The sequence below is a fragment of the Mytilus edulis genome, chromosome 10, assembly GCF_963676685.1.
Source record: "Mytilus edulis chromosome 10, xbMytEdul2.2, whole genome shotgun sequence".
In the NCBI taxonomy this organism is placed as follows: domain Eukaryota; kingdom Metazoa; phylum Mollusca; class Bivalvia; order Mytilida; family Mytilidae; genus Mytilus; species Mytilus edulis.
In genome coordinates, this window is record NC_092353.1 from 55,871,746 (window position 1) to 55,889,513 (window position 17,768).

The 17,768-nt window shown below is 33.9% G+C and overlaps 2 protein-coding genes across 3 annotated transcripts in view; one reads left to right on the top strand and one right to left on the bottom strand.

Moving 5' to 3' along the window:
- The first annotated feature begins 939 nt into the window (after window positions 1-939).
- Window positions 940-9,620, top strand: LOC139491513 (uncharacterized). The gene is made up of 7 exons (XM_071279243.1): window positions 940-1,047; window positions 1,407-1,494; window positions 2,258-2,334; window positions 3,685-3,810; window positions 5,375-5,465; window positions 7,087-7,265; window positions 9,318-9,620. Exons 1-7 carry the CDS (start codon window positions 940-942, stop codon window positions 9,510-9,512), a joined length of 864 nt encoding a protein of 287 aa, XP_071135344.1. The 3' UTR covers window positions 9,513-9,620.
- A 763-nt stretch (window positions 9,621-10,383) lies between these two features.
- The window catches only part of LOC139491514 (uncharacterized), a 42,272-nt gene continuing 34,887 nt past the window's right edge, over window positions 10,384-17,768 (bottom strand). The window contains exons 2-6 of one of the 2 annotated variants that reach the window (XM_071279245.1): window positions 16,874-17,242; window positions 14,682-15,035; window positions 12,932-13,645; window positions 11,712-11,815; window positions 10,384-11,310 (exon numbers count right to left, since the gene is read on the bottom strand). In XM_071279245.1, the coding sequence (XP_071135346.1) occupies window positions 10,789-11,310; window positions 11,712-11,815; window positions 12,932-13,645; window positions 14,682-15,035; window positions 16,874-17,242 (2,063 nt within the window). In that variant the 3' untranslated portion in view covers window positions 10,384-10,788. The remainder of the gene's footprint in view (window positions 11,311-11,711; window positions 11,816-12,931; window positions 13,646-14,681; window positions 15,036-16,873; window positions 17,243-17,768) is intronic. The other variant, XM_071279246.1, reaches the window with a different exon arrangement.

A 17,768-nucleotide genomic window follows, 5' to 3' on the forward strand; every position in this document is an offset into this window, starting at 1 on the left:
TCTTATCACAGTTATAATGGAATAGAAAATGGGTGTTATGGTATAACACATTTATCCTGTCTCATAGGAAAAAAAACAAAGAGTCGTAACATCTGACAAAAATTCCGAAACCTGACCTTAACTTTTAGCGATTCTATTTTGATAATTTTCTGTATTTATAAAAATATTTGTTGTCATATTTTCGTCGTAGTTTCTTGGATATACATGTACACATGTAATATCTACTGAACTCTTATATATTGTGAGACCTCATCAAGTGTATGGTGTTGTAGTCCCAATACCTTCTACAGATCATCTCTTGTTGGCATTTGTTGACATTTGTTTTTGTATAGACCAATGGAAGTAGGTTCTTAATACTAACGATATTAAAGATCTGATCACTTTTATAGGCCACTAGTCTAAAAACCACATGTTAGGGTAGTCGGTAAGATAAATTTGTTACATAGTGTGCTAGTGGCGTATACTATATATATGGGGTCAGTACATTCCATATTGGGATTCGAGCTTCACTTTCATCCCAAATGGAATTAACTGACCCCATATATATCGTATTAGGTCACTAAAGCACACTATATAACTAATCTATTAGGTCAATTCTCAGACATGTTCTGTCAGTTATAACATACATGAGCATACATAATTGTTTTTTAATATATAATCTGTCTTCTATGTATGCTACCTTATATCATTGCTTGAATATCTTATCGAAAATGATAACCGATAAGTACTCAATTATAAGGACGTGGAATGTCCTTATGTTACATAATTTATACTAAGTGCACTTGTATTTTTTTTAACAGCCAGGTACTAATAAACAGGTAAATCGGAACGTTTATCTTCAGAATAAATCTTCTTGTTATCTATTATATGTGTATTATACACAGATATTTGTGTAAAACACTTCAGCTGTATGTTAGCAAGGATTTATATAATTTATACATGTATAAAACTAGCTTGTTGTTTGGTGCTGTCAAGATCCTAATGTCTACTTCCCCGAACAAGTTTGCCAGTTCTTTGGCTGACAGCGTCCAGAAAGGTTTTACTGATGTGAGTATATATATATCCTTAGTTATTAGATAATATATTTTTTTAATAAATATTAGTTAAAAATAGATGAAGTACGGAGACCCATTCCCGACAAGTTATATATTAGGCATATCAATATTTCAATTTGTGTTTCTCTCTGAAGTATTCTCGTTTTTTATAAAGAGGTTTTTTATGTTTGAATGGTTTTGCACTAGTCATTTTTGGGTCCTTTATAGCTTGCTGTTTGGTGAGAGATAAGGCTCCGTGTTGAAGACCATACTTTGACTTAAATGACATATTTTTACAAATTGTGACTTGGATGGAGAGTTGTCTCATTGGCACTCATACCACATCTTCTTAAACCTATTGTCAAATTCCAGGGTTCGAATTACGATGCTTACAGACCAAACTATACAGACGAAACGACAAATGAAGTTAAAAGGATGCTGTATAGTGGTTCTCAAAATGGTATGATATTATGTTTGTTAAATTACTAAATATACTGATGGATCCAACACTAGGTTATTCTTTTTAATTGTTATTATCAGATACGCAATTCTTATTAAATAAATATATCAACATTGCCTTCATTCTTTACTTCATAGTCTTATTAATATTTGCTGTTCGAAAGCTGAATTAATTACATAACTTTTAATGTTCAAATCATGTGGTATGCACCAAAACTTTGGGTTTTCCCTTCTCAATGGACGTGTTACCGTCCAATGCCTATAGCCAACGCCTAAAACAGTCTACCATTTCTATTGGTCATGTTTTGTGTTCTGTTTTGTACCTTCTGATTTGACCTCTGTCCAACCCATTACCGTGTGTGTTTGGTAATACTGTAGTTTAAATTTAAGGACAGTCGAATCTTTGGTATTTCTTTGTTTTGTATATGTTTCCATTCGTTTGATGTGTTTGAGCTTTTGATTTTACCATTTGATTATGAGCATTCTGTTTTGAATGTTCCCCGGAGTTTATAAGCTGATGTTTTCTTATCTAAAACTTCTTAAATATAAAAATGATAAAAAGACGTGGTATGATTGTCAATGAGACAATTTCCCAACACGGAACAAATGCTGTGGAAGTTAACAACTGAAGGCACCTTACGAATTTCAGCAATGAACAACAACCAATGCTGAAGTCTTATGTCACAGCTATATTGATAAGTACAAATGTTTTTGCTGTCTTTAACTAAGAACAGATAACTACCTATACTATACATCTTTTACAGATTCAAGCATGACCGTCTTAGAGCTTGGTGCTGGAACGGGAAAATTTACACAGAAAATAACGTCAAAGTTGAGCGATGTAATTTCCATGTAATCCTTAAACATGTTAAAGAAAGAAGGGGTGTAGCATATAAGGGATGACAAGTGCGTACGTGGGATAAAGGGGACAAACAATATTGACAAAAAATGGAATCTGGAGAAGAAAAAAAACGGAAATTGGGGGGAAATTTAAAATTAAGAGTGCTTTGAGAAATAAACATCTCGTGTTTTCACACCTCTTTAAGAATGTAACCTTTATAAAACATGTAATGCATCTGTTCACAATTTAGAATGTTGGTGAATTTTTTTCTAATAAGTTAAAGTGACAAATAGTGGGAATTTTCACTTCCCATGTACATATTGCGCAATGTACAAGCTTTTACATGAATAAATTGAAATAACATGAATATATTGCATATTTTAAAAATAACTAGAACACATTCGCGAAATCGCGGGCATTTAGAGCTTGGCTGAAAGTGTGTAAACTGATGTAGGGAGAATTTTTGTAAAAGATTTTATGTCTGGAGAATTTCATAAAAGGTATCAAAATTCACAGGTACTTGGAGACAGGACAATTTTTTTAAGCCCTCTCCCTTTTTCCAAAGTCCGTTATTTTTGTTTTGTTTTCTGTTAAATTCCATTATTTTTTAAGTTTAAAACAGGAAGTCTTGTATGACTTAAAGGTTAGTCTGATGACGGAAACATTATTCGGACGCCTTTATTTTCGTTTTTCTCCCAAAATAACCCAAACTGAATAGTCATAAGAACAAATGTGACTATGCATGCTACCTATAGAACACAGAGGCTTGTTGATTAATTTATTGTGGTAGGGAAGAGAAGCTACACACAAAATGAGGTCTTCTCGTTTAATTGTATAGATATATACTGACTTAATAATTGATTGGAGTAAATATTTTTGACTTTGTTCAAGTTCATGAATGGTCTCATCTTAGCTTCACAAAAATGATATTAGTGGTAGTATAAAATTGTCTTATAATTTGCTGCCTTCAAACGACACATTAGAAAGATTTTTATCTGCTTATATCGACGATTACGCGACCAAAGATTCATCTCATCATAATTTAAAGTCATGCACGATAATTTGTTGCATCAACGTAACTGTCATCACTTTTTAATTCGAATACTTCGACTGTACGATCACCACAGATGTTAAGATTTGGCGTGAAATGATTTTCTCTCGACATATCATACATTTAACATTGGCAACTGTTTTTCCTTTAAAAATTATGATTTTATAAGATTTTCAAATGCCCTTTATGTAAAACAATATTAGTGTAGAAAAAAGGGGTTAGCTGCAATATTTATTAATGGCACTTCTTGGATAAAACTACAGGACACTGAATTACTGATAATATTATATTTGTTTTAGACAGTAACATACATTGCGACAGAGCCAATGTCAGATTTTCTCAAAATTTTGAAATATAACTGCCCTGAAGTTGAGACAAAGCAGTGTGCAACAGAGAACCTACCTATAGACGATGGATCGATAAAGGTATAATATTAAAATACTCGTCACATATGCATTGGTATAGTCTCGGGGGGGGGGGGGGGGGGGGGGGGGGTATATAAAAATCGTGTAGGCGGTGCATGATTGCCAATCAGAAAAGTATTCATAGACCGAAGGACAAAGCTGTGAATGATAATGAAACTGACCGATGTGCGGTCTTCATATACAAGCGTTGATCGTGCGCACATTTTAAAGATGAAGCGCTTCGTGTAAAGCGCTTCATACGAAACGTGTTTCGGTCAACGCTTTCACATCCAAATAAACTTGAAAAAGAGGCATCAAATTCTTGAACAATAAACGGAATACATAGTAAACGTTCATTAAAATCATTAAATGTGATTTCCTATTTTGTAGTCTTTAAAACTGTCGTAGCATTTTGGGTGTTTTTATTCACTTTATTTTTGTTGTCTATATACTCCAATATGAAAATACTTTTTCTCTATTTTGGCATTTGCTAGTATTTTTAAAAGTATTAGATTATATACATTGTTTCAATGTAATCTTCTAAAAAAAACTGACTGTGTGAGATCTTCAAGCAATTTATACGTATAAAAAAAAACAAGTGACCATCACATTTTGCATAAAGCGCAGAAGTGTTTCATGCTATAAATGCGATAGTTATTTGCTTTATCCGACAATCAGTCTATTATAATGTACAAATAAAGTCTCTTGTTACCTCGCTTCCACGTTGATCAAGCGGCAAAGTGAATATTTCTGTCTGTGTGACAGTGTTTTAGGGTCCTCTTGGCGGTTCGCATTTAAACTTTTCGATTTCTTTGAAAAACGAGAGACACATATTGGGATTTACCCAACCAATTAAAATCTTTAAGAGCCGGGAGTAAATTTCACGATAAAAGATAAATGTTCCTTGTCGGATCTATCAAATTGATTTATACTCGGCGAGCCTCGCTTTTCGTCCTGTTTCGTCCTGTTTTTTAAGCTCGTACGAATAAATTTTATATTTTCCTACAATGTACATATATTGTATATTTCATGTTGTATAAACTTCCTATTAAACACAGCATTCAATTCTTATATTTACTGATTTTCGAAATAAAACAATATATGCACATTTTCAATTTGGAAGAAAAACTTAAAACACGAAAACTCGACATAAAGTGTCTAGTGGAATGAAAGTAGTATCATTCTACGTGAAATCAATTATAATACGTCATATCTACGAAGATGTCGGTTTCAAAGTAGGAAGCTCGTAAAATATAAATCAAATTTACTTTTAACAACTCTCTCTCTCCCTCTCTCTCGTTTCAACGCCATGGTAAAATAAAGAAAAGATCAAAAGACAAAGTTCACACAAAACACCAAACACATCATAGAAAACTGAAGACTGAACAACCAAAACTCCACCAAAAACCGGGGGTGGTTATAGCTGCTACAGAAGGGTAAGCAGATGCTGCTCCACATGTGGCTTTTGCGAAACATCTTGCTCACAACCTATTTGGCATATGATAAAAATTTAGCTCACTGCCATAACTGAATCAAATAAATAGATTTTAAACTGAATTTGCTGAAATTGTTGGGGGTTTTTCAGGGTATTGTTGCTGCACAGTCTTTTCATTGGTTTTCAACAAAGACATCCTTGGATGAAATGCATCGTGTCCTTACTGAAAATGGAAATGTTGGCATGTATAATCCGTATGAGGGTCTTGAACTTTAAAAAGATTTTTAAAAATGTTACGGTCGGTCATTATCGACACTTTATCTGTAAATAATTACATTACATGACTGTATATTTCAGAAGAATCCCTCATTTTGATTGGATAACAACGCTTGTGCGTCATACTAAAATTCATCTTCATATCACAATGAAGTTTAAAATTCATGATGATTTATAATGTAATTATAAGTACTGACTGCTTCTTTTAGTTATTTCATAGTGTTGTAAAAGCGTTGACCGTGCTTCATACAAAATGTACTTCGGTCAACGCTTTTACACCCCAAATGAATTTACAAAAAGAAGCTTTCAATTCTTAAATATATTTTTTTCTCGTATTAAATCGATATATTTGTATTGACTTCGAGTTAAATTTCTTAGATCTTTCAACAGCAAGGGGTACAGACGTGATACAATTCAGTTAAATTGTTCCATTGATCAGACGATTTGAAATACTGAAACACTGACTGGCAAATAGGAAATATGTCAATAAGATATTTAGATGATACTTCATGTAAAGTACCTGTAATGAGTGTTGTTTTCTGATATATTTGTTCTTTGGTAATATAAAAAAGAAAATGTGGTATGATTGCCAATGAGACAACTATCCACAAAAAAACAAAATGACACAGACATTAACAACTATAGGTCACCGTACGGCCTTCAACAATGAGCAAAGCCCATACCGCATAGTCAGCTATAAAAGGCAGTTTCCAACCAGTCACCTATTCCGAGTTATGCAATACATACCATCTATTGCTCGGTGTTGTTACGATGAAGTCTTTGGTTGTTACCATGTTTTTCGTTCATTGAATGTCTTTGTTTCCGTTTTTAATGACATTGAAAATGTGACTTTTGGAATATTAGCTCCGAACATAACCGATGATTATCTTTAAAAAAAACTAACTCTTTGAATGCAACAAAACAGTATGTCCCTATCTTTAATTTATTCTCTGTTATCTCGTGCTAGCGTGTTCGCCTCGAGTGCGGGAGATCGTGGGTTGGAATCCCCTGCTGGGTAAAACCAAATGCTAGTACTTTGAAATTGGTATTTACTGCTTCTCTGCGAAGCACGCGGCATTACGGAGTAGAAGAAAAGACTGATCGGCTCGGAGTCAGCATAATGTTTCCGGGTAGTAATGTGACATGTCTTTCTGTTGACTGTTACCTTGTGAGCTTTCACGTTAAAAGTCCGGCTCAGTATGTCGGTCTAGTACAAAGTAGGGTCAATATTCATATTACCTCAACATTTTCTCGTTATGAATATGCATATTAATTTGCCACTGGACGTTAAGCAGCCATCCATCATTGTCATTATCAATTTATTCTTTTTGGAATGTTTTAGTGTATAGATTCAGGCGGACAATTCCTCATTGGCAACCACACCCTTCACATGTTAATCTTACTTACATTACAAATGTATCTACGTTCAAACAAATGTAATGCAGAACAAAAAATACTCCCTTTTCTGTCAGAACAAGTTGAATGGAGAGTTGTTTCATTGGCACTCGTACCACATCTTCTTAAATCTATTTACATGCATATATTACATTTAAAAAAATCAATCCCTTATTACAATTCAATTTCAGTTTTACTGTGGAATTTCAATGACCGAAAGCTAGATTGGATCAATCAACTTCTCAATAGGATTGACAAAAATAGAACTGATCCTTGTCGGTACCATGGGAAGGAATGGAAAACAGCTATTGATGCTCATCCAGGATTCATGTTTGTAGAAAAGAAAATAACACAAGGACAGGTTTTCAAGGTAACACAAATATAATTTCAACATTAATATAAAGACTTGATATAAAATTTGTAAAGACAAAATATACCAAAAGGGCAAAGAAATTGGTCTACGCTTTCTCTATATGATTAAGCTGGATACAAAATCAGCAAAAAGAAGTATAGACTAAAGGCTATTGAAAACCAAAGATAAAACAATCCGTACATGTAATTGAAAAGTAAAAAAATATTGTTTGATAAGATACATTGTACCACGGTGCCCGTTGGTTTATTTTGAGAAAAGACCCATGTAAGAAGTGCACAAATCAAATTGGAAGAGCTCATTTTGTTTTCTCTTCGAATGAGTATTTCTTGGTTTTTTTCCAGATATCTGACCAAGTGTCCATATGATAGATCAACCTTGTAAACATAATTCCTTTGTAAATAAGATACTGAGATGTGGTCTTATTGCCAATGAGACAACAGTCCATGGGTCCAAATGGTGGAGATTTAAGCAAATATAGTTCACCGTACACAAGTTGTTGTTGCAGTTGTTACACAGTATTGTGGGATATCGTATGCAAAATAACAACAAGGTTTTGAATTTAAGCACTGTTCAATTAAAAAAATTATAAACGGTCCATTTAAGGTAGCACAATACAAAGATTTTTTTACTTCCAATCACTAACCTTTGAAATGCTGTAACTTTCTTATGACTGCATAGAAAATAATAAAAGAGGTATATATAGATAGATAAAAGATTAATCTTTTAAATGAATGCAATATTTTTATTATGCAATCATTATTTTATCAATTATTATGTAATTAGTGGCAAAATCTGGGTAAGTTCACTTGAATGAATTTAGCTCTATCATCTCTTTAACTATACAGAAAATTTTAACGAAATCTTAATCAACACATCATGGGCTTCAAAAGGGTGTCTCAGATTGTCTCTATTGTATTCCATTCTCTCATAAATCTCTAATTAGTGTAAACATCCTAACCACATAAAAGAAGATAATGTTTAATTAGGTGTACAATTTGTTCTATACATTCTATCTGAAATCTGAGACACTCTTTTGTAGATAATGGCCATAGGAACAACATTTAATAAAATCAACCCTCTAGGGATACCTATGCAGAAGCTAATTTCATTTGAAAGTGGAAATTTTGCGAAAAATATTTTAGACACAGTTAACATCATAATTTGTTACATAATTGTTGCATAATACTAACATTGCATTTATTTGAAAGAGTAACCTGTTAGCTATCCAAAACTAGCACTTTTATACACTTTCAAGCATTATTAAGAAAGTTACAGCATTTTAAAACTTCGGAGTTGGAGTTATAAAATCTTTGTATTGTGCTACCTTAAGTGTTAATCATTTATTGAAAGATGAATGGAAGCTAGTACAGATTTTAATCAATTTCGACATTTATTTTTTCCATAATTGAAAAAAAATAGTTTCCGACCTCAAATTTGGCGTCTGGCCAATCACAAATTTCATTCAGGTATCACCCTTAGAATGGTATATTTTTGGAGTTGTCGTAAAAGTCGGTTTGTTTGGAGTCCGAATAATGTGTCTGATTGAGGAGAGGAGCGGCCTCGGTGGCTAGTGGTCTAAGTTATCTTACTGCTGTAACGATATCAAGTCAACATTTAGGTTCTGAGTTCGAATCCTGCACTTGGCAGGTACACCCGACTCCAAATTAAACTGACTAGGATTGTATTTTTTTCTGCCGAAGGTCGGTTAATCTCTCCGAGCACCTCGATTGGTCAACCAATAAAAAATTGACCCCCACGAAAAAGTCAACAGTGCTGAAAGTGGCTTTAAAACCCTATGAATCATTCAATATATCGATAAGGGAACAAATCCACCCCAGCATGTCGATCTAGAACAAATAATGGTCCATGATCATATCGTGTTGATGAGCTTGTAATATTTGCGACTGGAAATTAAATCTCGAGTCAATGGAATCACAACTCATTTGTACATATAATCAGGTAAAAACATTTCAGTAATAAAGCTGACTAAGTTTTTGTTACGCACTTTGTTATTTTGCATCCATTTACTTTTTGTATTTGTCAATTTAGGGCGATGTGGAGTTTATGCTTCGACACTGTTCAACGCATAGTGGATTACAAAAACTTGAGGAAAAGGATAAAGAAACGGAATTAGATGAAATCCGTAAAATTTTAACAACACATCCGGAAACTGAAGGGAAAGACATCATAGAATTTCCGTTTTTTACAGATATATATTTATACAGAAAAGTTGCCAAGAAATAAACAGAGACTTAAGCCTTCGGCGGATATCGTAGCCGGGAGATAATACCAAAGCTCATATTGAAAATGATATGTTTAAATCCATAAATAAAGTATTTTTTATTACCGCATCATCAATGTACTTCATTGAGTCTAGAGACCTCTGTTGCTGAGTGGTCTAAGAAGTCGAATTACTGTATCGCTAGCCTGTCAACAATGAGATAGTGAGTTTAAATCCCGCACGTGACAGGTCTGTTCGACTCCAATCTTACTTTTTAATAGGATTGTCAGTTTTCCACCGAAAATCGGTGTTTCTCTCAAGGCCCTCATGCTTCTTCCACCAATAAAAACTGACCGCCACTAAATAGCACAATAGTCAGTTAATAATCTTATGATTCAATTATTTTTTTCATCGCTATTTGCATTAATTTTGACTTCGGTTATTGTATTGTCGTACACTATAAATTCAAATTTTGTTCAGCGTTCCTTTACAGCCGATTCCAATGAGTGTGTATGTAAATTTAATATATTTGGTTAGCTTGCTTGCTAGCTGAACCATGAAGTCATTATTATGTAAGGTAAACTACCCTTCTTTCGTAGTAGTCTAGTCCTACAGACAGATAGATTGGTTATCTGTCAGACTAGTCTACTCTTAAAGGAGGGTAGTTTGCCTTACCTAATAAAGACTTCACGGTTTCGCTAGCAAGCAAGCTACATGTAACCAAAGACATTACCTTTTCCTACAAACTCATTGAAATCGGCTGTAACAGGAATAAAACTACGAGGGAATCGATTCATTATTCCTAGTTAACTTTAATATACCCGTCTGGCGCTCTATATTTCAAAATAAAATATCGCATGTTTCATCATATACATGTCTGTATTGTGATAACGTCTTGTCGCATATTTACAAGACATGTTTGAGATTTTTATTGGTTTAATGAAATAGATAAATACAATATCAACTAGAACTGTGAGTGAAACTTACAAATTATAACCCCGGCCTGCAATACTATTAATTTCTCGTAGAAAGTAAATGCGAATATTTTCTTTTCTTGGATTGGGATTGCGTTCCTTGGTACAGATCCCCAGGAAGTATTCTACAACTGTGGGATGTTTTTTTATACCAGTTCAGCCAGTCACTTCACGAGAAGTTGCGCGGACATACCACACGGACAAACAAACATACAGACACATGAACGAACAGAGGAAGGAACGGACGGACGGACTGATGGATTTACGGACAGATAGATCCATTTATATCCCAAAAATTGTTTGCGGAAGAATGATAGTTTGTATATCATATATTTGACGACGCATCTTGCGGTTTAACATTGACTATAGTATTGATCTCTACAGATTTCTCTAAATGACCTTGAGGATCAGTTATATCTATAACGGATGTACGTCTGAACCTGTGATTCACATCAACATCCGCCAAAAAATTCCCGATGTCAGGCGAAAAAGTACTCTTTCCGTAAGATCTTGGCTTCGGAGTATACTCGGGTTCACTGTCTTTCAAAATCTGTGATAATTTCTTTTTCTTTTTCTTTTTCTTTGGTTTGATAGGTTTATCAGCAACAATTCCCGACCCTTCGTACTGTTCTTTGGGAATTTGTGTATTAGCCAATCCAGATTTTGTCTCCTTACTTTTCTTGTCTTTCTTTAACTCCTTGTCATTGAAGTTTTTTTGACGTCCTTCATTTAATCGGTGCATTAAAGGCGGAAGCTGTAATGGCTTAGCTCTGTTTTCAATATTAAAATTCTCATCAAATATAGTATGGTATAACGGATTGACATCTTCATTGGTTTCTACAGAAATCTACAAAATTATAAAATTATTATTTGTTGAATAAATTTAAAACCGAAAACATGGTTGACTTATATTTTTTCTTATTTTGTACTTTCACTGTTCTTTAGTTTTATCTCTAGTTCCAGAAAGACAATCTACGAGAAACGTTTGAAATCAATCTTTTTGGTAGTGTTGTTATGAATATTCATACGCATTGTAACAATTGTCATGGAGGGCACGTGTTGGGTTTTTTATTCAGAAATAAACAGTCGTAAACTCTGATTGAATGATGAATGTCAGTCAAACAATTGAATAAATGAGACACATCTATTTAAACATTCATTATCCGTGTTTTGTCTCTTATTTTTTTCTAAATACATGATTGCGTAATGTTTCATTGTTTTCCCCACTAGAAAATCGTTTGCACTTACCTTCTTTTTACAACACTTTTCTTTAATTTTATCTCTATGCAGAAAGAACACCATTACCAAGGCACATATCACAATTAATACAATTGAAACTCCAATGATCGTCGCTAAAAGCAGAAAGAAAAATAAATTACTTTAAAAAATTGATATATTCGCAAATGTATATTACTGTTTAAAAAGTCCTGTCTTCAATAGTTAACTTTGACGAGTACAATTGTATGTCCTATGACCATGTGATGAATAAATTGTGTCGTAAATATTTGACTTCTTTAGTTATTTAGAGACGAACATATATCCTCTAACAACGCCTCAAACTAAGGATGTATTTCATTGGACATAACATCTAGCAGGATATAACCAGAGTTCCAGCGGAGTATAAACGTTACCGTTTGTTTGTTTATTTGTTTGTTTTGTTGGGATTATTTTTTTTTTGGGGTGGGGGGTCGTTTTTGTATATTTTGTTTATAACTTTTCAAGTTTGTCTTTGAGCTTGTCGATATATAATTATTTTTGTTTTAGTCTAAACACTTTATATTAATACTTCAACATATACTACATTGTACATAGGTAGTTTAAGTCATTCGAATAGGTAATACAACATGTAAGCACTATCTACGGAAAAAACAAGTACCAAGAATTTTAACGAATGCTATTGTTTTGTCACTATATCTCTATATCTCTTTCATTCGTGTTCTTTTATCCCTGATTATTTACACTTGCTACTTTTTACCATGACTACGTGCACTTGCTAATTTTTACCATGACTGTGTGCACTTGCTACTTTTTTACCATGATTACTAACACTTGCTACTTTTAACATGACTACTTACACTAGTTCTTTTTCACCATTAATACATATACTTTCTTCTTTTTACAATGATAACTTATACTGACAATTTTTTACCCTAACTAGTATACTGGCAACATTTTACCATGATTACTTACACTTGCTACTTTTAACCCTGAATACTTACTCTTGTTTCTTGTTACATGACTACTAACGCATACTACATTTTAACATTATTACTTACTTCTCTTAACCATAATTAGTTGCACTTGCTACTGTTAATCAGGATTTCTTACCTCTCTTTATCATGATCACTAAACTATTGCCTCTCTTTGTCACGACTACTTACACTTTTTAGTTTTTACCATGATTACTACCACATATTACTCGTTGCCATGATTACGTACACTTGCTACTAATTACCGTGATTACTTACACTTGCTACTAGTTGGTGACGCTTCCTCGTTGTCAGTATCTGTGACATTTGTATGTGTCGTCTGCTCATTTAAACGAGAAGTTGTCGTTTGTAAACTCTCACTGACTGAGGATAATGTCGTAAAAGTTACATTAGCACTTATGTCTTTTTCCGTAGATGTCCATCCAAGAGAAACAAAAATTGGTTTTGTTATTGAAGTATTGGTCGTTGTTTTCAAGGTGGTTGGTTTTGAATTAGTGTTGTCTGTTGTATTCAATATCATTGCCAAAGTTCCCTTTGTTTGCATCCCACTTGGTCTTGTTATTTCATTAGTTGTAGCTGCATTCAATTCTGTTATTGTTTCTGCAGTCCCTTTTGTTCCACCGGTTGTTGTCATTGTGATTTCACTTGCCCTGGAAACTTCCATTTCTGTGCCTGTACCAGCAGTAATTGTTTTCCCGCCGGTAGTATACACAATGGTGTTGACGTCATTTGTTGAAGAGTCTGTGCGAACAACAGAAGTAGATGTTTCTGACTCGACGGTGGTGCTTTTAACTGATGAAATCAGAACAGCTGAACTGAATTTATCTCCTGTTGTAGTTTCTTGCGGCTCAGTTGTACTCTCAGTTGTGATATCGGTACTTGGACAAACTGGTAAACTAGTGGAAGGTACAACAGGTGTAGATTGCGCTGTACTGGCACACGATAATGTTAATTCTGCACCTGGAGATGTTCCTGTTAAAAAAAATCAAATTAAACACGAAAAATAATGCAAATAGTTTCCTAAACTTCTAAATATCATGCAATTACTACGAAGATTATGTGTAAAATATGAAAGGAGATGCAAGACTTATAAAAGATAAAAAGAAAGCGCGACCTATAAATATGTATGTAAAAAATCTGCCACTAAAACCATGCAGAAACAAGAAAAAAAAAGAAAAACAAAACAAATGGAATGACTTTCCACAAATCACTATATACAGTTAAAACCTAAAGCACATTAATTTAAAACAATTTGATAAGAAAAAAAATATAAACTTATAACAATTAAATCAGGATAATTATTATCTGAAGAACAAGTCCAATATTTTAAAACTAGGAAACTATGTAATAATCTAATTGTATGAAAGGAAAGAATATGACATGTTAAATAATTTCACCACGAATAAATAAAAAAATACATATTTCCTATGACTACAATGCTAAGTACGGATGATGTTTCCGCAGTGCAAGCATTATACAAGAGAATAGTTGAACATTGAGTAAGTTGTGACATAAAATCATTCACAAAGAGAATAAATTATGCTTAAATGAAGTAACCAATCAGATATGGAAAATCTACATTTAGAAAAAAACAAACATGTTTGTTTTGGTTGGAATCAGGATGTGTTTGAGTAACTAGTGTTGTTACCTGGATTTTTTTCTCTCAATCGATTTATGACTTTTAAACAGCTGTATACTACTATTGACTTTATTTGTCTTTTTTAAAGTAACGAAGTAAAAATCAAAACATACGTTTTAAAGTGCTATAGATTTGGTACAGTATTCCAGCTAAATTTTCTTGGAAATTTTTAAACATAAAAGCTTTAAATCCTTTCCATTCTACTTCGAGGTGGATTCAGTTTGTAATATTCAATTCTTTTATGTAGTCATATGCGAGGGAAAAAAATGCGCGATGATATATAATCATCCACGTTATATTAAATGCGGATGTCGTGTACATATATCACTTGACAAAAATAGAGGATATACAGTATAATGTGTAAAGTACCTTCAAGTAATATAAAATAATATCCATCTGGTGTTTCTAAGAAACTATTGATCTGTATCTGTATGAAGTGAGAGGTACTAACATAAAGCGTGGTAGGTAGGTAATCATTGTTATCATTACAGTCAAATGCCAGTACTGTAGCTCCATCAGTTATTGTTATACTTTGATTACAAGCAGTACTGGAACCCAGTCTAAGGTCTAGTGCTGTTAACCTTACAGTAGAATCACACGAAGCCTCAATGGAGCATGTGCAGGCTGTCGATCCTGTTAGAGGGGATGAAGGGAATCCAGGGTTCCATAGAAAAACTCGGCTGTCTTTTGTGTTTAAACTTGAACAAGGGTCTAGACCTTGATCTGAAAAAAAGATAAATAGTTCCAAGTTATCAAGAACATGTTAGAACTGGTGAGATGACAACACTTTCTATGTTTTTAGAAAGAAAGATCTTTGTAGGCTTCTGTTTCTTTATTCATTCGCTTTTAGAATAACAATACACATATTCATTTAGGGAAATAAAAGTATTTTCTATTTCATGTATTTCTGTTAAGCCTCGGTTACACCTTACCGGATAGCTCGAACGGACGCCTAACGGATAACTTTTTTTCAATCCGTTCATGTCCGTTAGACGTCCGTTTTTATCCGTTAGACGTCCGTCCATATCCGTTGCATGTCCGTTAATCGTACGTTTTATCCGTCGACGTCCGTTCTGTCCGGTGGAATATTTTGAGCATGTTCAAAACGTTGAACGGACGTCCAACGGATAAAATGTCCGTTGAACGTCCGTTAGGCGTCCGTTTTGTACGGTACTCATCCGTTTCGTTTCCGTTTTGTATCCGTTACGTGTCCGTTATATATCCGTTGAAGGTCTGGAAGATAAATGCATCAACGGACTTCAAACGGACGTTTAACGTAAAAATCGGATGTTGAACGGATGAGAAACAGACTTCTACCGGACGTATAACGGATAAAACGGATGATGAACGGATCTGAAACGGATAAATGCCAATTATTGGTTTGTCAGATTTCTTAAGGTTCATGCATTCTTATTATTCATAATCGATCTTAGAGTACAGGCACGTCTTCACAATCAAGCAGTTCTTATTCAGGCCAGACACTGACCTCTGGCGGAATTCTGAAGAACAAACCAAAACCAGCTACACAGAAACATTTTGAATATTTATACGATTTACATGTATTATTATTGTCGCCTTTGATTTTTCCGTATATCTTGTTCATCCGTTTTATCCGGTACGCTTCCGTTAGGTGTCCGTTGTATGCGGTACTCGGCCGTTGGATGTATGTTCGACATCCGTTCTGTCCGGTACGTTTCCGTTTCTCGTACTTTGCATATCCGGTGTGTGTCCGTTATGCATTCGTTACACTTCCGTTTTATTCGGTCAGAACATCAACGGACTCCCAACGGATAACAATTTTGTCAACGGACACCTTTTATTTTCATCCGTTAGGCGTCCGTTCGTGCTATCCGGTAAGGTGTGACAGAGGCTTTACAGTTCCTAGGCGATTGAAAACTTATATTATATATACAGTCGTGTATTGAAGTAGCTCCTATAAGTCTTTATGTTGTGTGGGTGCTATCTCATCCATTTATACCTAAAATCTTCTTTATTTGGCCTTTTTACCTTTTTTCGGATTCGAGCGTCACTGATGAGACTTTTGTAGACGAAACGCGCGTCTGGCGTATATACAAAATTAAGTCCTGGTATCTATGATGAGTTTACTTTAAACGTATACAATGATTGTAATAAATAAGTATTTGAAAATAAAGTGTCAGATATTTAAAAGGCGTCTCTATAAAAAGTAATCAAAATGTGTTCAGCTTACGTATAAAGCTTGTCATTGGTGTGAGTGTTGTTCAGTGTACAAAACTAAAAGATAGCAAGACGCAAAAATGACTGTCGCTTAAACATTTCTTGCTTAAAATGGAATGCCGTGTTCTTCTATATTGTCAACTTTTAAAAGTAAGTACCATATTGTATCAAAATCATGTAATTGGTGAATACTTGAATAATACAACAATACTCAAAATCAGTCTGGTTTTACTTGTCAATAGGGGCATATCACATTATTCATGTCGTTTAATGATTACACCTCTTTTTGCATATGGCACAGTTACATTCGTGCAAGAAAATCAAAAGACATTTACATGTGTAGATCAATCTTTTTTGTGACTTACTTGATATACAATAATAATCCATCTTCATGTAATTGGTTCTCTCCAGATAAACAGTCTGATTACAATTTGCATTTACCCATGATACTTGTATGGTGCACCCAACGTTGCCGTTGCACTGTTTATAATATTTTCTGTATGTGTCCCCTATGTAACGTATAGAACAGTCTATCGGGTCATATTGACAGCATGTTTCTGGTACAGTATTCGGTGTTGTAACTTGTATTGGACATGATGTACTCAGTTCTTTTGCCAAGGCAGTGAGACCAACGACAGCCATTTTCTCTCCAGTCGAACATGATGGTTGGAGGAAGTTTTCAAATAATATGCCGTAACATGCAGAGTATGATTTCAGTTCTAACGTCGAAGTTCCTAAATATAAATAATTGTTATAATAAATTATAATAATTGTTTTCGGCAAATGATTGGTCGAAATTTAATTAAGACGTGAAGTTTTCTTGGTTTTTCTTGAATTTATTATTGTGACGTCATGCAAAAAGGCGACCATGTGTGAAGACGTCAAATATAAAGAACACAACGTTCTGCAAATCTTTGAAAGTGAAGGACACAATCATTAGAGAAACAAATTTTAATACTATTACACGTTAATTACAATATTTCTTCACTCTCAACAGTTAGATGTGTTCTAAAAAAACAATATTCATTTCACTGCGTATTAGAGCAGACTGGTTCACGGAAGTTGTGTGGTACAAAAACAGGTACTTCAGATCTAAGCAACAGAAAGACTATGCTTTCCTGTCTTAATTTCCTAATTCTTTTTTTAACAAGACTAACTTTTCACAAGGCTTCTATTGTGATCCCAAGTCTTTAGGCTTTGATACCAAATTTACCCAAGTATTTTACTTATCGACATTGTTACAGCTATTTTGGTTAAAAA